Below are 20,052 nucleotides of genomic sequence, written 5' to 3'. Positions count from 1 at the left end.
GCCTGGCCAAAGAAATATATGTGAATGGTTACTATGTAGTTCATAGTGTTTAATTATTTTCTGGTATGTGGCAATAAGTATTTGTCGTTGGAGCAAACTCAAGCATTTGCGATTTAGAATGACTCAAAACAAGCAAGTTTCTCAAATAATACTTTTATTTATCTAATCATAAAATAAATACAATCTAACACTTCTTATGTCTTATTTTCCCATAACTGTATATTATCTTTCCTAAATAGACAACATTAACTTTCCAAACATAACACATTTGTTTCTACTCAAGGTATTTCAGTTAAAAAGAAAAATAGTAAAGATTGGAATACCTTTATATAATTCAAATGCAAAAGTTTGACATCCAGAAAAACAATTGCAGTGTACATAAAATACATGTAGAATAGGTATGATGAGGTAGTAATGGCTAGCATAAACGTGCTACTACTTCAGGGTCATTCTCTTTTTTTTACCTTGTTAGACATTTTACATCATCATCTGCAGCTTGGTTTGATGTTCCCATAACCCAGTCCGTCAAGTACTCTACCATCTTATTCCTATAGAACGGCAGAGAAAAGGAAAATAGCAAACCATGTTTTTAAAGTCACACGTGCACCTTTTTAAATAGTGCACACAATGTGCCAAATCACTGAGGCAGCATGACAATTTTATAGAAGAGATACTGCTATCACAAATCTAACAGAAGGGAACCAACACAGGCAACTTGGATACCAATCCTCCGCAGAAGCTCTTAGCTATGTTTTCAGTTTGGAGACAGAATCAAATTCTTAACCCAAGTGTAGTATAATTCTAGAAAAAGGGAGCACTGCCATAGGCACAAACCTTTGGGAAATTTGAAAAGACATGACGAGAAAAAGAAACACGTAAAAAGCTCCTTTTCCACCCCACCCCCACCTGCTTCCCATGATAACCAGGTACCTATTTTTCTGTACTTCATTTAACATAATAAGATTTAGAAAACCCTACTTTGCTCTTTTAACAACTCACCTAAATTTCATCTCTTGACAAAATGAGAGGTCATCTCTCCTTGCCATCATTACCTCGACTAACTGACACAGCTTCGTTTTTATTTGAATTGCATGGACCATATTCCCAAGCACACGAACATATCTATTTAGACACAGAAACATTCAAAAAATTATCAGAGATAAACAGAAGGTTTTCTAATGCTTTAATCTCTAAGTAAAATAATTAAACGATGATAAAAAATTGCAAGATTTTTATTTTATTTATCGGAGAACATACACAACTTCTAGTTACCTTCTTGTCCCACCCTAATTTGGGTGCAATCAAGAAAAGGATGGTGAGTTACTCCATGAATACTACTAAACCCAATGGGTTTCTGCTATATTTCAGTAGAATGCTTACCTGACCAAATTTAACATCATTGTTTCAATGCTAGCTTGCCCCAGGTGTTCGGAGCTGCCTTCGGTATGATTATCTAGTAAGTTCTTCATTATAGCTATGGTTTGCTCTACAAATTGAGTGTTGGTGTCAGTCAATAAAACCTACACAAAGAACAAAATATATCAGGAATCAGTGCACAGCAGACAGACCACAGAGATGAAGTTGCCTGATCTAAGTGTCACACACACGTAGAAATGCACCGACAGGCACATAGATCCACTCACACCCGTACCCACGACATCCGTAACCCCAGGCAGACCCACACACGAGAGTTCCTAAAAAGCAAACTGATCCCACATTTGAGGGTTCTTTTTTCTGCAATTTTTTGCCTATGTTTTAAAATTGTGAGTGAATGTTTACGCCAGTATCTAAATAATCTAAAAGAAAAAGTCTTCATTATTTCAAACAAGTCACACTATTCGTAGAGAAGGGTGGAAAATAAAACAGAGCACACTTTACCTGTCCCTGGGAGTCAAAAAACTTGCTGATGGTATTCTTCAATTTGTTAAAGAGCATTGGGTAAAGAGCAGGACTCAATTCTAGACCCAGCAGATCCTTAACATTGGTCCGTATCTGAAGTCCCACTTTCTCATGGTTACACACCATTAAGGACAGCAGCCGATCCATGAATTTGCTGACAGGTGTATCTGCATTTCCCTCTGAGGACATCACTGAAATCATGGAACCCTTGCGTTCACTGACTGGGCCCATGGGCGGGCTATAGGTTGCCAGGCCAGAAGTGCTTCTTTGCTGCAGGCACACTCCCCCAAGAGCACACAGGAAGCCGGTCATGTTGATCCATTCCTGTAGGGAGTCCGTGTCAGACAAATCTATGGATCCTCCTCCACTCACATGAGACATTCGCCGCTTAACAATGGTCTTGTGAAGGCTTTCAGCAGCCTAAACACAAAATCGTTACGGAAAGCGTGAATTCAACCTAAACTAATGGAGACACTTGACAAAGTACTTTTCATCTGACATTTTTTTCACAACAAAAGAACATTTTTTTACATTTAAAGATCGAAGTCTTCATTATGCCATTTCTAGTGACATCAAGGTAGCTTACTGCTTGAGGGAGGATGAGCTTTCCAGAATTGAGGGTAGCGATAAACAGAGATATAAAAGGTGGTGATGGATTGTAGCTCAGAAAGGAACACACTCGAAATATTTGCTTCTATCAATTCCTGGACACAGAAGCAATGTCGATCCTGCTTTAAGGAATATAAGCATTTGGAGATTTTAAACCAAGGAGTGTGTGTGCTTATTAACTTAGTGATTGTCCAGTTCAAGTGCTCTGGGACCAGCTTTGTAAACATTGCTCTACTATTAACATAGATTCCCCAGGGCAAGATGAGACTAATCAAGCAGAAGAGCCACTGAATACACTGGTACAGAAAGAGAGTGTAATGAAGGAAGTATAGGAAGATAAAAATAAATAGAAAAAAGCTTTGTAAGATTTGCAATCTGGCTAAGGAGGAATCTTCAGAGTTCTGATCCTTTTAGTTTATGGAGTACAGATAAGAAGGAAAAACTCTTACTATGTGTGGCAAAATTTTTTCAAATTCAATTTCCCTTATATGCTGCTTATAAGCATAATACTCATCCTACTATAGAGAGTATATCAACCCAAGAAAGCAACATATTAGGGGCACTCTGTGATATGAACGATGTAGAAGTATCATTGCATTTTCTTCATTACATATGTTTATTTTGTGGGGAAAATGGCCTTTCACTCAAGGATTGCATTGAATATAGAACTCCTGAAACTGCCATTTCTTATAGCACATGCGTTTATTACAGTTGTGTCTAATATGACAATATAGTTACATATCCCTGCTGTCATGCAGCACGTTATCCTTTTTAGGACCTATGTGATAAGGTATTTATCCAAGCTCTCTGATCAAGAGTTCAGACAGAGGGTGGTTTGCAACATGGCTGACTTAACATGGGCCACAGTGAAAGAACCATTGGATACAACACTATGCTTTGATAAAGAAAGCCGGGATCTTGCATTTAAGTACTTTATGTCACTTACTCTGGCTATGAGGTTGGCTGGACTAACTGAGATAATGAATCAACTTCATATCTTCAATGATGTGAGCTATAATGAATCAATAGTATCAGACACAGACACCTCCGTTGCAAAAGAGCTTGCAGACTGGCTTATAAGCAATAATGTGGTTGAGCATATATTTGGACCAAATTTACATATCGAGATTATCAAACAGTGCCAAGGGATTTGAATTTTTTGACAGCAGAAGGGCGACTGAGTGCTCAGCATATTTACTGCATTTAGGCTGCAGCACAGTTGAAACACTGTAGTCGTTAAGACATGACTTATTTCCTTCACTGATCAAGAATTTGGATCCAATACCATTTATACATCTCCTTAATCTGGGCCAGGTGTTCAAACTGAACAGACATTGTACTTGGCATCGAAGTGAATTAAAGCATTATAGAATACTGTACTAGCAGCTAAGGTTCAGCTGGCTCGAGTTCTTTGGTTCCATTGTCTAGTAATTATGGTGTTCATTTTAGGTTTAAAGATTTTTCCCTCACAGGGTTCATATTTTATCACTCAGTCTTGCTTTTTTCAGTACTTTTAAGCACTTTTGATTAGATCCCCTCTAAAAGAATAATTTTTATTCTCTTCTTGATTCTGGGGACACAGTGGTGATTACTCTGTTTTCAAAATAGAGTTAAATGTTCTTGAACTGTGTGATAGTATATATATAAAGAAAACTAAATAAAATAAGTGAAGTTAAACTTAAACTGAAATGTAAACATTTTGATAATGCCACTGTTCTTCCATCTGGGTGGATCTTTTGTGTCTAAGACTTCTGTAGTGCATAAAGAATTAGGTTTGTGTTTTATCTTTAATGTGAATTCTGCTACATATTCATATACTTCTTATTGGGGCTCAAATGATTACCACAAGTGTCTTGATTTTCAGTTCTGTTCCATTGGTACAATTTCAGGTTTCCCTTGTCTTATACTGCTTTAATAATGTCGTTCCACTCTCTGACATAGTGAATTCAGATATTAATTGAACATATTACATGAGGTCTGACAATGAAGTTCACGAACTTGTTGCAATGATGTTGTTAAACTTTTTTGATATCAGAGGGATTATTCATTATGAATTTGTGCCAACTGGACAAACAGTTAACCAAGTTTACTATTTCGAAGTGCTGAAAAGGCTGCATGGAAAAGTTAGACGACCTGAACTTTTCGTCAACAATTCATGGCTCTTGCATCACGACAATGCACCAGCTCACACAGCACTATCTGTGAGGGAGTTTTTAGCCAGTAAACAAATAACTGTCTTGGAACACCCTCCCTACTCACCTGATCTGGCCCCCAATGATTTCTTTACCCAAAGATAAAGGAAATAATGAAAGGAAGACATTTTGATGACATTCAGGACATCAAGGGTAATACGACGACAGCTCTGATGGCCATTCCAGAAAAAGAGTTCCAAAATTTCTTTGAAGGGTGGACTAGGCGCTGGTGTTGGTGCATAGCTTCCCAAAGGGAGTACTTCGAAGGTGACCGTAGTGATATTTAGCACTTTTTCTAGGATGAATTTGCTAACTTAATTGTCAGACCTCGTATATTATATTATATATTGTATTATATGTTATATTACATTATATTAATGTTTTTAGCTTACCTCTCCCAGGTCTAATATAAATGTCTAATTTTATTGACTATATTTAAGTGCCTCAAATTTTTATTTTTTACTTAATTGAATTAGAAAAGGTATTTTCTTTTCTATTGTTAGTCTTTAAAGGGCTATTGTAATTTGAACAATTACAATAGAAAAATTGGCTATTCAAGAAGATGTAAGAAACCACTAACAGATCTCTGTTACTGGATCACTTACTTCATTTGGCATATATTCTTTTAAAAAGAAAGCTTTTAATGGATGGATGATATTTCATCATTCACATAGGTATTGTAACAGTTAATTATAAAATGTCAATTGTCTTTTAAAAGTCTTCGTGAAACCACCAGTTTTTCAAAGTGGTTATATTAATGCACATTCCCCATATGTGCATTTGCATACCCTGTGACCCAGCAATTCTACTAAGTATGTGCCTTATAGAAATGCATCCAGAGGGTAACCAAAGACACATTCAAGATTGTTCATACTGTGTTTCCCCGAAAATAAGACCTAGCCAGACCATCAGCTCTAATGTGTCTTTTGGAGCAAAAATTAACATAAGACCCAGTCTTATTTTAATATAAGACCCAGTATTATATAATACAATATAATGTAAGACTGAGTCTTTAATATAATATAATATAATATCGGATATAATATAATATGGGTCTAATATAATATAATACTGGGTCTTATATTAATTTTTGCTCCAAAAGACACATTAGAGCTGATGGTCCAGCTAGGTCTTATTTTCGGGGAAACACGGTAGTAGCACTATGCGAAATAACTCGTGTCCGTATAGCTCTCCAGCGCCAGAAAGAATAGAAAGCAAAATTAAATTGTAGATTATTTGTTGAGTGAAATTATACCAATAACAATGAATGAACTACAACTGCAAAGAATAGTGTGGAGGAAATCTCACAAACATAATGTTGAGTGAAAGAAGGCAGATATAAGAGAGGACATAGCTATTATTCCATTTACATCACATTAAAAACAGTTAAACTGTTGTATTTAGTGGTGAGGATTACGGTTACTCGTGGGCTGTTAATGACTGGAGAGCAGTACAATGAGGTTCCTGGTATGCGGGTAATGACTTGTTTCTGGATGTGGGTGCCAGTTGGACAGGTATGTTCATCCCCTAATATTCTGAATTGTCGCTTAGATTTATACTTGTTTTTATATGGATGTTATACTTTAATAAAAAGGGGAAAAAACTATGTGAAAGATGGAAAAAAAAATCCAAACTTAAATTTGACCACACGAGTATACGTTTTTAAAGAGCCACTGATAAATTTTTGGCATAGACTAATATAATCAATTCAGAACATCAAATTTCTTTTAAAAAGCTTTGATTCCTATGCATGAACCTTGTAAACACTATGCCAAGTGAAAGAAACCAGTCCCAAGAGACCACATATTGAATGATTGAATGATATGTAAAACATCCAGAGCAGGCAAACCTACAGAGACAGAAAATAGATTAGTGGTTGCCTAGGCCTGGGTGTGTGTGGGGTGGGGGAAAGGGGGGTGGGAGAGGAATGATCACTGAAGATTATAAAGTTTTTAAAAATTGTGGTGATGGTTGCATAACTTTGTGACTACTAAAACGTTTTAAAATTTCATTTAACCTATGGGTTCAATCGTCTGCCCACCAGATCCCTATATTAGAATACCTAATAAAAAAGTAAAACGTATTGCTTCAATTTTAATTATTTTTTCTCCCTTTGTTGCCCCTTTCCCAAAAATTCTGTGAAATACTCTGATGAAGAAAGAGAAAGAAAGAGGGAAAGGAATGGTCTCTACCACAAATCACCTCTAGCTCAGTGCTGTCCAATATCTCTGAAATGATGGAAACATTTTATATCTGTGCTGCCCAGTTTAGCAGCCAATTGCCACACGTGGCTACTGAGCTCTAGAAATGTGGCTACTGTATGACCGAGAAACTGAATTTAAATTGTATTTAATTTTAATTATTTAAGTTAAATTTTAATTTAAACTTAAGTAGCCACAGGTAGCTAGTGGCTACCAATCAGGTAGTGTAGATATGGATGAATCACAATTAATTATCTGTCTTAAGATAACTAGATGTTTACTATACTAAGAGTAACTTACAAAAGATTACTGAAGTGAAGTACATATGTTTAGTTTAGCAAATCAATTAATAGACAAAAATCAACTTTATAAACTCACCTGGCCATCTTCCATTTTGGCTTTTGGATAGTTGAGGATCAGTTTTGTAGCTTGTTCCCATTTTGCATGCGTATCTTCCCAAGCCTAAAATGAAGGCAATTACCACTTGAAAGCAACGTCAAACCTAGAGCTACAAATCAATTAGCAACAGACAGGTCTCAACCTTGGTGCATATCGTAAATATAATATATCCTATTTGAAATATGCACATATTTTAGATTTGCTTCAGAAGCTATTCCTGGCCACAGACACGTGACATGCAGCTTCTGCAGCTGAGGGTGGAGCCTGGGAGGGATGCTTCTATGGCTAAGGGCATACCTCAGTGTTTCCTGCAGTGGGATGTTCAATGCGCCTCAGTAGTGCCATCACTCTTTTCTGAAGCGCTGCTCTTCCTAAGCAAAGACAACAGCAAATCATCTTATTGCACTTAGAGCCCTGCCTGCCAACGGTGAGCTGGCAAGTCCAACCCAAAAGGCAGAGTAGGAGCGGAATGAATGCCTCCCATGACAAAGCTGAACACTTCTTTGTACCAACCTCACAGGAAAGGTATTTCACTTGGACTCTACCATGTCCACAGCATAGAATAGCTATTCTCACTTATATATACTCAAAACATGTACCCATGTGTTTAAAACTTCACTCTATACAATTCAGGGCGAGTAAATTATATAATCTATAACTGCCAGCAATTTATACAGTCAGTTTTTGAACAAATGTATATCATATTAAAAACTCATTGAGAAGTTAACAATTCATTTTAAATGCTATTTAGTTTTCCCCCTACCTTATGCAGAAAAGGATATAAGGTAAGCTATTTGAAACAGTCCTATAAACTTGCAAAATAATTATCATAAATACATTCCTACATTCCTAGTAATCAGATGTGATTCAAGGCAGACTGAGTGAAAAAAAAAACATTATCCACATTTACCTGTTGACATCATATTGCTGACAGAGGCGAACTCCATGAATGTGTTATAGTTGGGCAAGAAGTTGTGCACCGACACTTCGTCCACCCCACACCGGATATCCGCTTCCTCACAGAGGTGGCGGAAACAGGACATGGCAACCAGAACAGCTTCAGTGTCAGGGCTCCACAGAAACATGTACAGGGCCACTTCCAGTTTGGTCTGGGCTTGTCGGCATATTGGTGGGGTTCCACTGCACCCTGCTGCACTATCCTGGGAGTCAGGGGTGGGGGGCATGTATTTTCAACGTAGGAAATTTTATTTACAAAACCCAACAGTGCAACAAACTGTGTACCATACATGGATCTGCATCCAATAACCACAAGAGCGTTTCCCTTTAAGCACGATAGGAATTCTCAAACCCCTGGATAGCTTGTCCGAATGAGAAATGAGATTATTTGGACCAACACAATGCTACTATCTGTCCAATTTCAAATCAAATAGGTATTATCCTATTCTAGATTTCAGAAATGTACATTAAGCTTGATATGGATACAAGTAAAACACCAGCAACATAAACCTACATAAAAATGTAATCCACTTCCCAGTCAATTATAAATGACAAAGGAAGAGGAAGTAATAAGAAAGTCTATCCACCTACTGAAGGGAAGAAATAAAATAAGTACATTGCAGGTACTGACTGAAATGAGGGCACAGACAAGAACTACAGATTCCTGCCAAAGACATTCTTGAGTCTGGATTGTATATTCCCAAAATATGAAATAGAGAAATCCTCATTTACAAAACTAATGCAAATTCTGCAGTAAAGTAGACAACAGTAAACACCACACTACTTAACTGTTATTGTTTTCCTCAACAGAAGGTTATATAGGAAAACTACAAAAGCAGCTGCTTACCACGGATGAGTTTCCCTTCCCCTTCCGGAGAGAGGCTCCAGGAGTACAAGTACGTAGCAACTCTTCATGATCCATGGACATTTGACTGGTGTTTCCACCTGAAGAAACGTCACATCCTACCCCATAAACGAAGAGAAAGTGACAGGAACTTCTATCTGCCTGCTAGAAAGAAGAAAGAAGTAAGCCCTTCTGAAGCACCAATAATCACGGGAAATAAATACTTGATGTGAGTTGTCTTCCTGTTTGAGACTATCCTGGCCAACCTGTCCTCACACCTCCTAACCCTCACCTTGAGAAACAATCACTAGAAACTCAGTCGTACAAAACAGGTTTCTTCAAGGTCTTGGAAACTTTCAGCTTTCCATCCTTCAAATCATCAGAAACAACAGATTCTAGAAATGTAAATTAACATTTCTAAATCGAACACAGACACAAGTAAAACATCAACATGTACTTCTCAATTAAAAATGACTTACACAGATTTTTCTCCCCTAAGACTTTATCCTGTGCCATGTCAGTTTGATTGGAAGTTGACTCTTTTGAGGGTAAGTTCCCCTGGACCAGTAGTTAACACTGGTGTACATGCCAAACGTGTTATAAGAGTGACTTTCCTGCCCAGAGTACTTCAGATTTATTACTAGATTACTAATGCTTGTACTCTGGAGAATTGTACCACAGGCAAGGGCACAAAACTCTGACGTCTAAACTCTTTCCTTATTTTAGGAATAATGCAAAATTTTACTATATTAACACAGTGAGATAAGCCAGATGTGAATAAACCCAGTTTACTATTAGCCCATTTCTAAACAAAGAAAATTTAACATGATGCATGATACACTGAAAAGTTTATGAGTCTGTTATATTTAAAATGTCTCATAGCTATATGATTCTAGAAATGGATAAAAAAAATCATTGAATCAAGTACTTCTAAAACTACTCAATAATAGAGGAATTTCAATTGACTAATTATAGAAACTTTATGTTGAAAGAAATTTAAGGCTCTTCTCTATCCCTCAAAACCTTGTCACCACACTTCAATAGTAAACTTTTCACTCGACCCTCAGGAAAAAAACTCCTGATATTTTCAAGAGGTGAAATCTGTACGGCAGGAGTATAAATAAACCTAGATTGAAGACCCTCAACCTCTCCCCTTCAGCTTTTTATAGATAACATTCTCTGGACTAGCCTAGCCCTAAGATCCAAATCTTACGTATGAACTTGAGAGGAGAAACAGAATGTGCTCCTCAGTCTAGTTTGGTTATAGCAGCCCTGAGTCCTCCCAGGCCTGTCCCATAATGTCCTGCTTAACTCAACTAGACTTAATCAGGATTGCAGCTCTAAATGCCAAAGCCTCAAAATAAATTTTTATATGTTGATTTGTCAGCCACTGTCCTCTGCATATATATTTACCATGCTTCCCTGAAAATAAGACTTTTACTATATTTTACTATAATATAAGACCGGGTCTTATACAATATAATATTATATAATATAATATTTTACTATAAGACCAGGTATAATATAATATAATATAACTAGGTATAATATAATATAATATAATATAATATAATATAATATAATATAATATAATATAATATAATACTGGGTCTTATATTAATTTTTGCTCCAAAAGACACATTAGAGCTGATTGTCCAGCTAGGTCTTATTTTCAGGGAAACACGGTATTTCCCTTGAAGACTTTGTAGGAGGGAGGAGCTGAGGTAAGATTTAATTTGGCTAACAAACACTTCCTTGATCTTTTCCCATCACCATTCCAAATATTCTTCCATTTTTAAAGATGTCATTTTGCTTACCTTATTTTTAAGAAGAAATTTATTCCTGCAGATCAGAATTTCCCGCAACCATTTGAGAATTTCTGTGCTACTGAGCATTTGATGGCTAGTTAACTTCTTGCAGATGTAAAAAAGCATTTGTGAGCTGCAGTAACATAAAGTTCATTGTTACCAGCATCGTCAATTAAATAACCTAATACAGATATAATCAGTACATCAGAATGACATTCTCGCATAATGGACACAAGCTTAGAGAAGCTTATTTTCTCTTCTAAGATTTGTTTTAGAGAACCTGTTATTAAAATGTTAATAGCATGATAATCAAAGAAAATAAGTCTACAGATTATGTAAAAAAATTCAAGTACTTCTAAGCTCCCTACTCCCCGAACTCCCAACTCTTTCATCTATGCATCTAATCCTTGCAAGGGACCCAAGAAAAAATGATAAACCACGTGTACACCACAGACTGTACATAAACCCAGTGCTTTAGAGCCAGAGTCTTCAAACGACTGCCCACACTTGCTTCTGTAAATAAAGTTTTAGTGGAACACAGCCACACTCACTCATTTACACACTGTCTGTGACTGCTTTCATGCTCCAACCATAGAACTGAATAGTTCTGACAGACTACCTGGCCCACAATGTCTAAAATATTTACTACCTGGCCCTTTAGAGCAAAAGTTTGCTGATCCCTACTCTTGGGCTGCACTTTCACACACAGCAGCCACTAATCAGCCACATGTGGCTACCCAGCTCTTGAAATGTGGCTTGTCCAAATTGAGATGTGCTGAAAGTGTGAAACACACACTAAATATTGAAGACTTTATGAAAAAAGAAGGTAAATATCTCATGAATAACTTTTACATTGATTACATGTTGAAACAATATTTTAGATACATATATTGGGTTAAAAATGTATTATTAAAATTCATTTTACTTGCTTTTTATTTTTTAACGTGGCAACTAGAAAGTTTTAAATTATGTCTGTAGTTCACATTACATTACTATCGAAGAGCACTGCTCTAGAGTCAAGGATTTAACTCAGCTGCCAAGACATTTAGCGCACCCACTTCTAGGATGAGATAATGACAAAATCTGAGACTTAATTTTCCTCAATGTATTGCCTTCATGCTCATTAAAAGGTAATAATTTATACAACCTAGGAAATGAATTATAAAATTCTGTATATATTTTTGCCTTCTAAGCAGATGTTTATTATTAATCCAATAATCAAAAATACTAGTATTATTGAACATTTATGAAAGATCATAGTTTAAAAAACTAAAGTGAACTAGGAATGTTGCAAAATTTTAACACGCTAAGCTTATAATTGTAAAGATCAATTTAAAACAGTTGTAACTACATAGAAACAAAAGAAAAGAGAAATCACCCAATAACAGTACCTATGGTTAAGTAATAAAATTTAGAACAATTTAAAAAATTTCATTTTCTAAATTGCTGTGACATTGTTCCTACAGTTAAAATAACAAAAAATCTAATTAATAATTTCAAGTCAAATAAAATACAAAAATCATAAAACCTCTGAAGGTATTAGTAAATAGTTTACAATAACCCAATACTATAAAGTTACTATTTAAAGATAAAAAATATAAAATAAAAATGTAAATTGAATTAAAAAAATAAAAGTCCATATACCTAATTTCCCAAAATGTTTCTACAGGAGCATCAGGATTCCACAAATCAATGCTATCTAACTGATGAAGAACCAGCAGAGCCTGCATTTTAAAAAAAGAGAGAGAGATTTACTCAAAAAAGTTTTGGTAAACATAATGCCGGAGTATTTATTTTATAAATGCTAATGAATCGAGCTATTTAACTGTAGCCTGTAACATACAGTGTAAGTCAAAAGAGGAAAACTCTGACGAACCCAAATCACTAAGGAATTTTTATATATATATATATATATATACACACACACACATATATATGTATGTATGTGTATATATATATATACATAAAACACTTTATTCCCATCATTCTTACTTAAAATGGCACACATTCATTCATTAAGTTAAATGACTGATGAATTCAGAATAGCAACATATACATGTAAAAATTGCTTTAAGATACAAACAAAATAATTTCAGTAAGTATCAAAGAACTCTATGGGACACAAAATTATTCCCCAAGTAAAGAAAGCTAGTCAAAATTAATACACACACTATTTTACTTCTAGGCCAAAAGATAAAGTAGAAGCTATCTTGCTTACTAGGAATTCTTTTGGAACAAAAAAGATAAATTATTTTTCAAAAGTAGAGAGAGGAGAGCAAAATAGACTTTGCAATTCATAGTAGATTATTCATCTTAAAGTATTTTAGTTGACAGCACTGAAATTGGAATTGGAATCTGGCTCACAGAACATTAACCGAAATTAAATAATTAATTTAAAATATACAACTAACATGAAATTAAAGCCATCGAAGATATAAAGAATAAAATTAGTACAGCATATGAATGAAAACAGTACAGTCATCTGATATTTTTTGTTATTAAATTCCAGCTTAATTCTACTGTAGTCACAAAAATAATTCTGAATGATTTCAATCTTTTAGAATTTGTTGAGACTTACTTCATGCTCAGGATATACTGAATGTTCCGTGTGTACTTGAAAATAAAGTGTACTTGTTGACTGTGTTTCTCTATATACATCAAACAGGTCATTTTTGATAATCATGTTGTTCAAATCCTCTATCCTTTCTAATTTTTTTGCTTGTTTATTCTATCAGATTGAGAAAAGTATGCTCAAGTATCCCACTATAATCTCTTCATTTACTTTATATATTTTGAGGCTTTGTTATTAGGTACATATAGAGTTTTATTTCCTGGATGGATTGGACCCCTTTGTAATGATGAGATGTCACTCTTTATTTCCAGTAATTCTTCTTCCTTTAAACTTTCTTTCTATATACTACTCATTTTCTTGGGTTAGTTTGTAGGGCATATTTTTCTATCTTTGTACTGCCTACCTTCCAGTGTCCTTATATTTAGGCAGTATCTCTTATAAAGACCACATAACAAGATTTTTGCACTCTTAGGTATTTACCCAAGAGAAATGAAAGCATATGTCTATACATAGATTAGTACATATATGTTCCTAGAATCATTATTTGTAATAGCCCAAAACTAGAAACAACATAAATGTCTGGCTCACAGAACATTAACCGAAATGTCTGGCTCACAGAACATACCTCAATAAAATTGATTTAAATTAAAACCATATTTATCAAATAATCAATATAAAAATAATTTTTTAAAAAGTCAACTATATTCATACTCATTAGTAAGTAATCAAAACAACAACAACAACAACAAAAAACCAGTAAGTGTTGGAAAGGACATGGAAATACTGGAACTCTCATATACTGCTGGTGGGAATATAAAAGGATGCAGTCACTTTGGAAAAGAGTTTGGCAGGTCCTCAAAAAGTTAAACAGTTACCATATGATCCAGCAATTCCACTCTTAGCTATAGATGTTAAGAAGTGTGTCCACACAAAAACTTTTATACAAATTTTCATAGCAGCATTATTCATAACAGCCAAAAAGTAGAAACAATCCCAATGTCCATCAACTGATGAATGGATAAACAAAGGTGGTATATCCATACAACGAAGTATTTGGCAATAAAGAATGAAGTGGTGATTCATTCTATAGTATGGATGAACCTTGAACACATCATGTTAAATGAAAACAGCCAGACACAAAAGGCCATGTATTGTATGATTCTACTAATATGAAATATCTAGAATGAGCTAATCTATAAAGACAGAAAATAGATTAGTGGTTGCCAGCAGCTGGAGTCACAGGGGAACAGGGTTTCTTTTTGGGGGTGACTAACATGTTCCAGGATTAGATAGTGATGATGGTTGCACGTCCTTGTGAATATACTAAAAACCACTGAATTGTACACTTTAAAATAGTAAACTTTATGGTGTATGAATTACATTTATGGATTGATCTAAAATTCAATCCATATTTTAAAATTCAAAGAAGTCAACTATAATTATAACATTTTGAGTTTTTCATTAAGCAAAAGAATGTGCACAAGGTTGTTGCTACATGTGATATAAAGTAAACCCCTCCTTCCGTATGGAGTTCATAAAACTGAGTATAGACACAAACATACCACTTCCAGAAATGACATGTTTCTCTGACAGAGGTCCAGGAATTACATTTATCACTCATAGAAACCACACCCCAAAGAAATATCAAGAATGTACACTGTTACAGCCTTTCCTTCAAGAACCTAGAAATCATTTCCCCCCTTACCTCCATTGCTTCCTGAGCTATCTCTGGCATTTGTGACTGAGGGACCAGTTGGACAAGCCCTGTAATTAATTCCGCTGTACTGCCTTGAGTCTCAGGCCCCTGTTTTCTCGGATTCTGCAAGGAAAAAAAGCAAACATCCATTTAAAAAAAAAAATCATTTGACAAGAGCTGAAGGGAGGAGGGAATATAGACTGACTGTTGACGGGTACTAACTACAGATTCTTTCCCATTCTAATAATGATTATGGTAAGCCCACACGCTAGTATATCTGTGATTCAAAACTGTTAGCTTATTTTCTGACCTTTATATTCAGTCATTAATAACTCTGTGACACTTTTAGTCATTAATAATCTGATGCCAAAAGCACAACAAATAAGGAAGAAGATGTGTTTCCTACCCGCCTGGAGCATGCAGTCTGGTGGGAAAGACACACACCAATACAATAATCAGACCAACAAGTGTTAAATTGCCAATGAGGCAAGAACTATGAAGGTACATACTGCTAGGAGTACCTGTAACAGGAAAATGGGGCAGGGTCAGGGTGGCTACCTCAGGGCAATGATTAACAGTTGAAGAGGAGAGGGAAGCATATAGCAGGCAAAGGGGCAGCAAGTACAAGGGCAAGTATGAAGGAATGTGGTGAGTAAGATGGAGTGAAAACAGGCCATCATAACCAGAGTAAAGACAAAGAAGAATACAAAGCTAGATGTGGCAAAAGCCGTAGGTGGGAGTCAGACTTTGCATGATCTTGTAGTCTATTTGGAGTTTGGTCTTTATCCCCAAAGCAATTTTAACTACAAGGCTATAAGATGGGCATGGGCATGATACAATTTGCTTTTTAAAGAGATTACCGTAACTTTAGTGCAGAGAATGATTAGAGGGAGGTAGGAGATGATGCAATTAGGAGTCTTGAAAAAATGAGAGTAATGTGGAGTAGGATAGAGATGGCAGAGATGAAAGACCATAAAATCGCATTATTTTAAAAATATCATGATCATTTAATAGTTATTCCTATAATCCAATTTACTAAGATTAATTTTTATATGTAAAATATTAAGTAATCAAATATTTACAATGAATCGCTATTTTAACTTACTTTTGGTTATGCTGAGAAAAGTTTAACCACTAGATGGCAGCAAAGAAAATAATTTCAATTTTAAAGGCCCCTTTTCTACTTGCTAAATTTCAAACTTGGAAAATAGCAAGTTTTGTTCTTTCAACAATAAAATAATAAACATATATAAGGCACCAGTGACTGGTGCCTTCTCTGATTCTGAATTATAGCCACGCAAATGGAGTGGTGCTAATATATAACATGCATGATGAAATAATACAACTTGTGATATTTAACAAAAAAATGAGGGAAAAAGTATTTCATTACTTTTATAGAGTCTCACTGATAGATTTTACGGAATTTTTCCATGCCAAATTTCTAACAATTGATTCTATTAGACTCCCAAATTGGGATGAGCTTTTCAAAGAGTTCGAAATAACACAGGCCTTCTTTTGGGATCACTAATCCTTCTGGGAGTTTTCTCTCTTCTCTTGTTTCTCTCCAGAAAAAATACTCACATGTACACATTTTTTTCTAATTCAGGTAGTTCATAGAATTCTTAAAACTATGGACATCAAGTTATAAACCCCTATAGTATAATAATTTGAAAAATATGCCATCAAAATTGAAAGTATCTTAGCACTTACAAAGCCTATTGCTGAACAAAGATGTAAAATTTTTCTGGATGCTGCCCTGTAGAGCCTGGAGAAACTCTACAAAGGTTAAACACGTTATTCTATGAACTTCACCTATATAACTGTTACATTTGGGGCATTAATAATATTAATGCCAACTATTTTAGTCATAGTAATAATAGCTAACGTTTATTTGTGCTTATTATTTAATTAGTATACATTGTTCCTAAAAGTATGACATGTACAATCTCAATCTTCTTAATCTCTCTGAGGTAAGAACTACTATTACATTTCACATGAGAAAACTAAGGCACAGAGAGGTTAAGTCACCCAAATCACATAGCTAGCCTGTCTCCAGAGCCCATGCTTTTAGTCACTTCATATAACAACCAGTCATTTACATCTGTTAGTTTCAAATTATTTTGTGTGCCAGAGTGATGCTCTCTGGAATCTAAGACCATCTAGGGCTGGGAGGGCAGAGTTATGACAGTAATTGAGTACTAACCACACCCATTTTCATCTCCTTCTCCTTCCAATACAGAATTTACAGGCAAAGCCAGTGATAATAGAAGGCTGATGACAGGAAGAAAGGAGGATAGAAAAGCTAAATGGTTTGGCAATAGCAACTGGAGATTTGAAAAAAAACAACAACCATATAAATGTAGAGAGCATTCTGATTTACAGTTGCTTCACTACCTTCTCCCCCATCCCGGGATGATGCCTGCATAACATATAATCAGGTAACGAGGTAAGGACAGAAGAACTCACCAAAGTATGTTAGTTAATGATACGGAAAATAAAGAAGAAAGGTAAAAAAATCTGATCTGATTGTATTAGCATTCCATAAAAGTTAGTTTTCTTAGGGATGTCTTCAAGCATGATCAGAAAGAATCAGTAAGTGTTCTTTAGCTAATAATTACATTCAAGGTCTTGGCATTTCAGTTAAACCAAACTAAGGGTAATAACTGCAAGGTGTTTTCATAAAAATACTTACACAAAGCAAGAGCTTTGGATCTGCATGAATTAGTTTCACCATGGACAAGAGAAGATACTTATAGCTTCTTGTCTCCAGGTCTGTAGGTTTTTCTTTAAATTTAAGGCTTGTTACTTTCTCTTTAAATGTAAGACTCTAAAAACAAACAAACAAAAATAACATCACTTTATAAGAATCAGACATTGTTCAAGATAATAGCTATAGCTATCTAACTTTTAAAAATAAATTATAAAAAATGCTTTGAAAAAAACTAAACATTTTATATCACCAAATATATGGTATTAGTAGAAACATTCAATGGTAAGTACAAGGTTAATGTTATTAAACTTAAAAAACAAATGAAAATTATTTTTACAACATTTAAATTATTCTTATATAATCTACCTAATAAAGTTTAAGTGAAAATACATTACAACACTAAAAGTTTTAATATCAGGTTGACTCCTATGTAAAAAATAATTTTCCAAAATAAGAACATTAGGGATAAAATATTTAGTATGTAGCTCTCAAAATACATTGAGCAAAGCATTTAAAAAACATTTATCTTACACACATATACACAAATATTTTATACAATCTATGACATTATCAACCGCAGATACATCATTATTATATGTACCACAAGTAATAAAAAAACCAGTCAACTTTCAGACACCAGACAAGTAAGATGTATTCTCCATTTCAGAGATGTTAAAAACTAAAATTACACATAAATTCTTACAATTGATGAAATATGCTATATAGGCAATCTGTATTTAATAGTTTAATTGTAAGTTTTGCTTTTTCCTTCTGTGGCATTCCATTTCTCTCAAGTTACATAATGCATGTATTTTGCCTGAAGAACATTGATAAAGACAAGTATCATATGATCTCACTTTTATGTGAAACCTAAAAAACAAAACAGAAACAGACTCATAGATACAGAGAACAAACTAATGGGAGGGGGTTGGGAGCTGGGTGAGAAAGGTGAAAGAACTAAGAAGTACAAATTGGTAGTTACAAAAGAGTCACAGGGATATAAAGTACAGTATGGGGAATATAGTCAATAATATTGTAAAAACTATGTATAGTGTCAGATGGGTACTAGACTTATTGGGGAAATCAGTTCATAAATTATATAAATGCCTAACCAATATGCTGAACACCTGAAACTAATATAATACAGAATGTCAACAGTAATTTTAAAAAACAGTCACAGGGATACATATTACAGCATAGGTGATATAGTCAATAACATTCTAATAACTATGTACAGTGTCAGATGGGTACTAGACTTATCACTTTGTGAGGTATATAAATGCCTAATCATTATGTTGTTTTATACACCTGAGGCTAATAAAAAAAAAGTTTTAAATAATAATCTTCAAATAAACCTAAAAAAACAAAACAGAAAAAAACTTTGAGAAAGATTAAATCATGGAAAGTGTGTTTCAATTACAGAGATATCATGATGGATCCTGTGCTGGTACTATAATTATAGACGTTATTCAACCAAAAATCCAGCAATTATATTCTGGACCCAATACCATTTTTCTCTCTATTCTTACAAAACATTTCCCCTTTTCCTTTAAAAGGACACAAAAATATCTGGTTTTGACATGTATACCTTTATGTGAGCATATACACAAATACACAGAATATCCAGCATCTGTTCACCTGTAATAAAAATATCCAAGTAAACAGGCTGTCTTTTTAAGGTAATAAGTGCAGATGCATATTAATAACACACAGCCACTATTCTCAGTGTTTAAGTGTGAGAAATACATTCGTTATTATGATCAAGAACACTGAAGATTTTGGGTCCTCAGAGGGGAAGAAAAGCTATCTAATGTACACATTAATGCTCAAGAATGTCACTACAGAAAAGAAATAGCAAAACTTACAAATACTGTTTGTTTTTATATTTATGATCCTACTGCAAATGTCTTAGCAAATGTATTAATAAATTGTTTCGACTATTTGCTCCCATTAAGCTTGGTTTTTTTTATTCTAAGTAGAAGTAACAAGGTGAAACTTTCATTGAATAAATTTATGTACTAAGATGTAACTAAGTATAACTGCTCTTCCCTGATGTAGCCATTGCACAGGAACACAGATCAGAGAACAATTAACAGATATAATAATCATCTCTTATTTAGTAATCCTTTCTAAAAAGTATGTAACAGTTTAATTATGTCATCTCC

At 34.6% G+C, this 20,052-nt stretch overlaps 1 protein-coding gene across 12 annotated transcripts in view; it reads right to left on the bottom strand.

The window, feature by feature from the left end:
- Positions 1-20,052, bottom strand: part of NF1 (neurofibromin 1) — a 210,965-nt gene that overhangs the window by 120,174 nt on the left and 70,739 nt on the right. For 10 of the 12 annotated variants that reach the window (XM_019750679.2, XM_019750681.2, XM_019750685.2 and 7 more), the window contains 12 exons: positions 17,870-18,004; positions 15,187-15,300; positions 12,554-12,633; positions 10,919-11,042; positions 9,105-9,266; positions 8,211-8,460; positions 7,598-7,671; positions 7,280-7,363; positions 1,879-2,319; positions 1,381-1,520; positions 1,000-1,122; positions 465-548 (listed from right to left, as the gene is read on the bottom strand). In XM_019750679.2, the coding sequence (XP_019606238.2) occupies positions 465-548; positions 1,000-1,122; positions 1,381-1,520; positions 1,879-2,319; positions 7,280-7,363; positions 7,598-7,671; positions 8,211-8,460; positions 9,105-9,266; positions 10,919-11,042; positions 12,554-12,633; positions 15,187-15,300; positions 17,870-18,004 (1,811 nt within the window). The remainder of the gene's footprint in view (positions 1-464; positions 549-999; positions 1,123-1,380; positions 1,521-1,878; positions 2,320-7,279; positions 7,364-7,597; positions 7,672-8,210; positions 8,461-9,104; positions 9,267-10,918; positions 11,043-12,553; positions 12,634-15,186; positions 15,301-17,869; positions 18,005-20,052) is intronic. The other 2 variants (XM_074320824.1, XM_074320818.1) reach the window with 1 other exon arrangement.

The sequence above is a fragment of the Rhinolophus sinicus genome, linkage group LG15 (genome assembly GCF_036562045.2).
Source record: "Rhinolophus sinicus isolate RSC01 linkage group LG15, ASM3656204v1, whole genome shotgun sequence".
NCBI classification, from domain to species: domain Eukaryota; kingdom Metazoa; phylum Chordata; class Mammalia; order Chiroptera; family Rhinolophidae; genus Rhinolophus; species Rhinolophus sinicus.
Note: the sequence above shows the minus strand (reverse complement) of the source record. Positions and strands in the feature narration are given on the sequence as shown.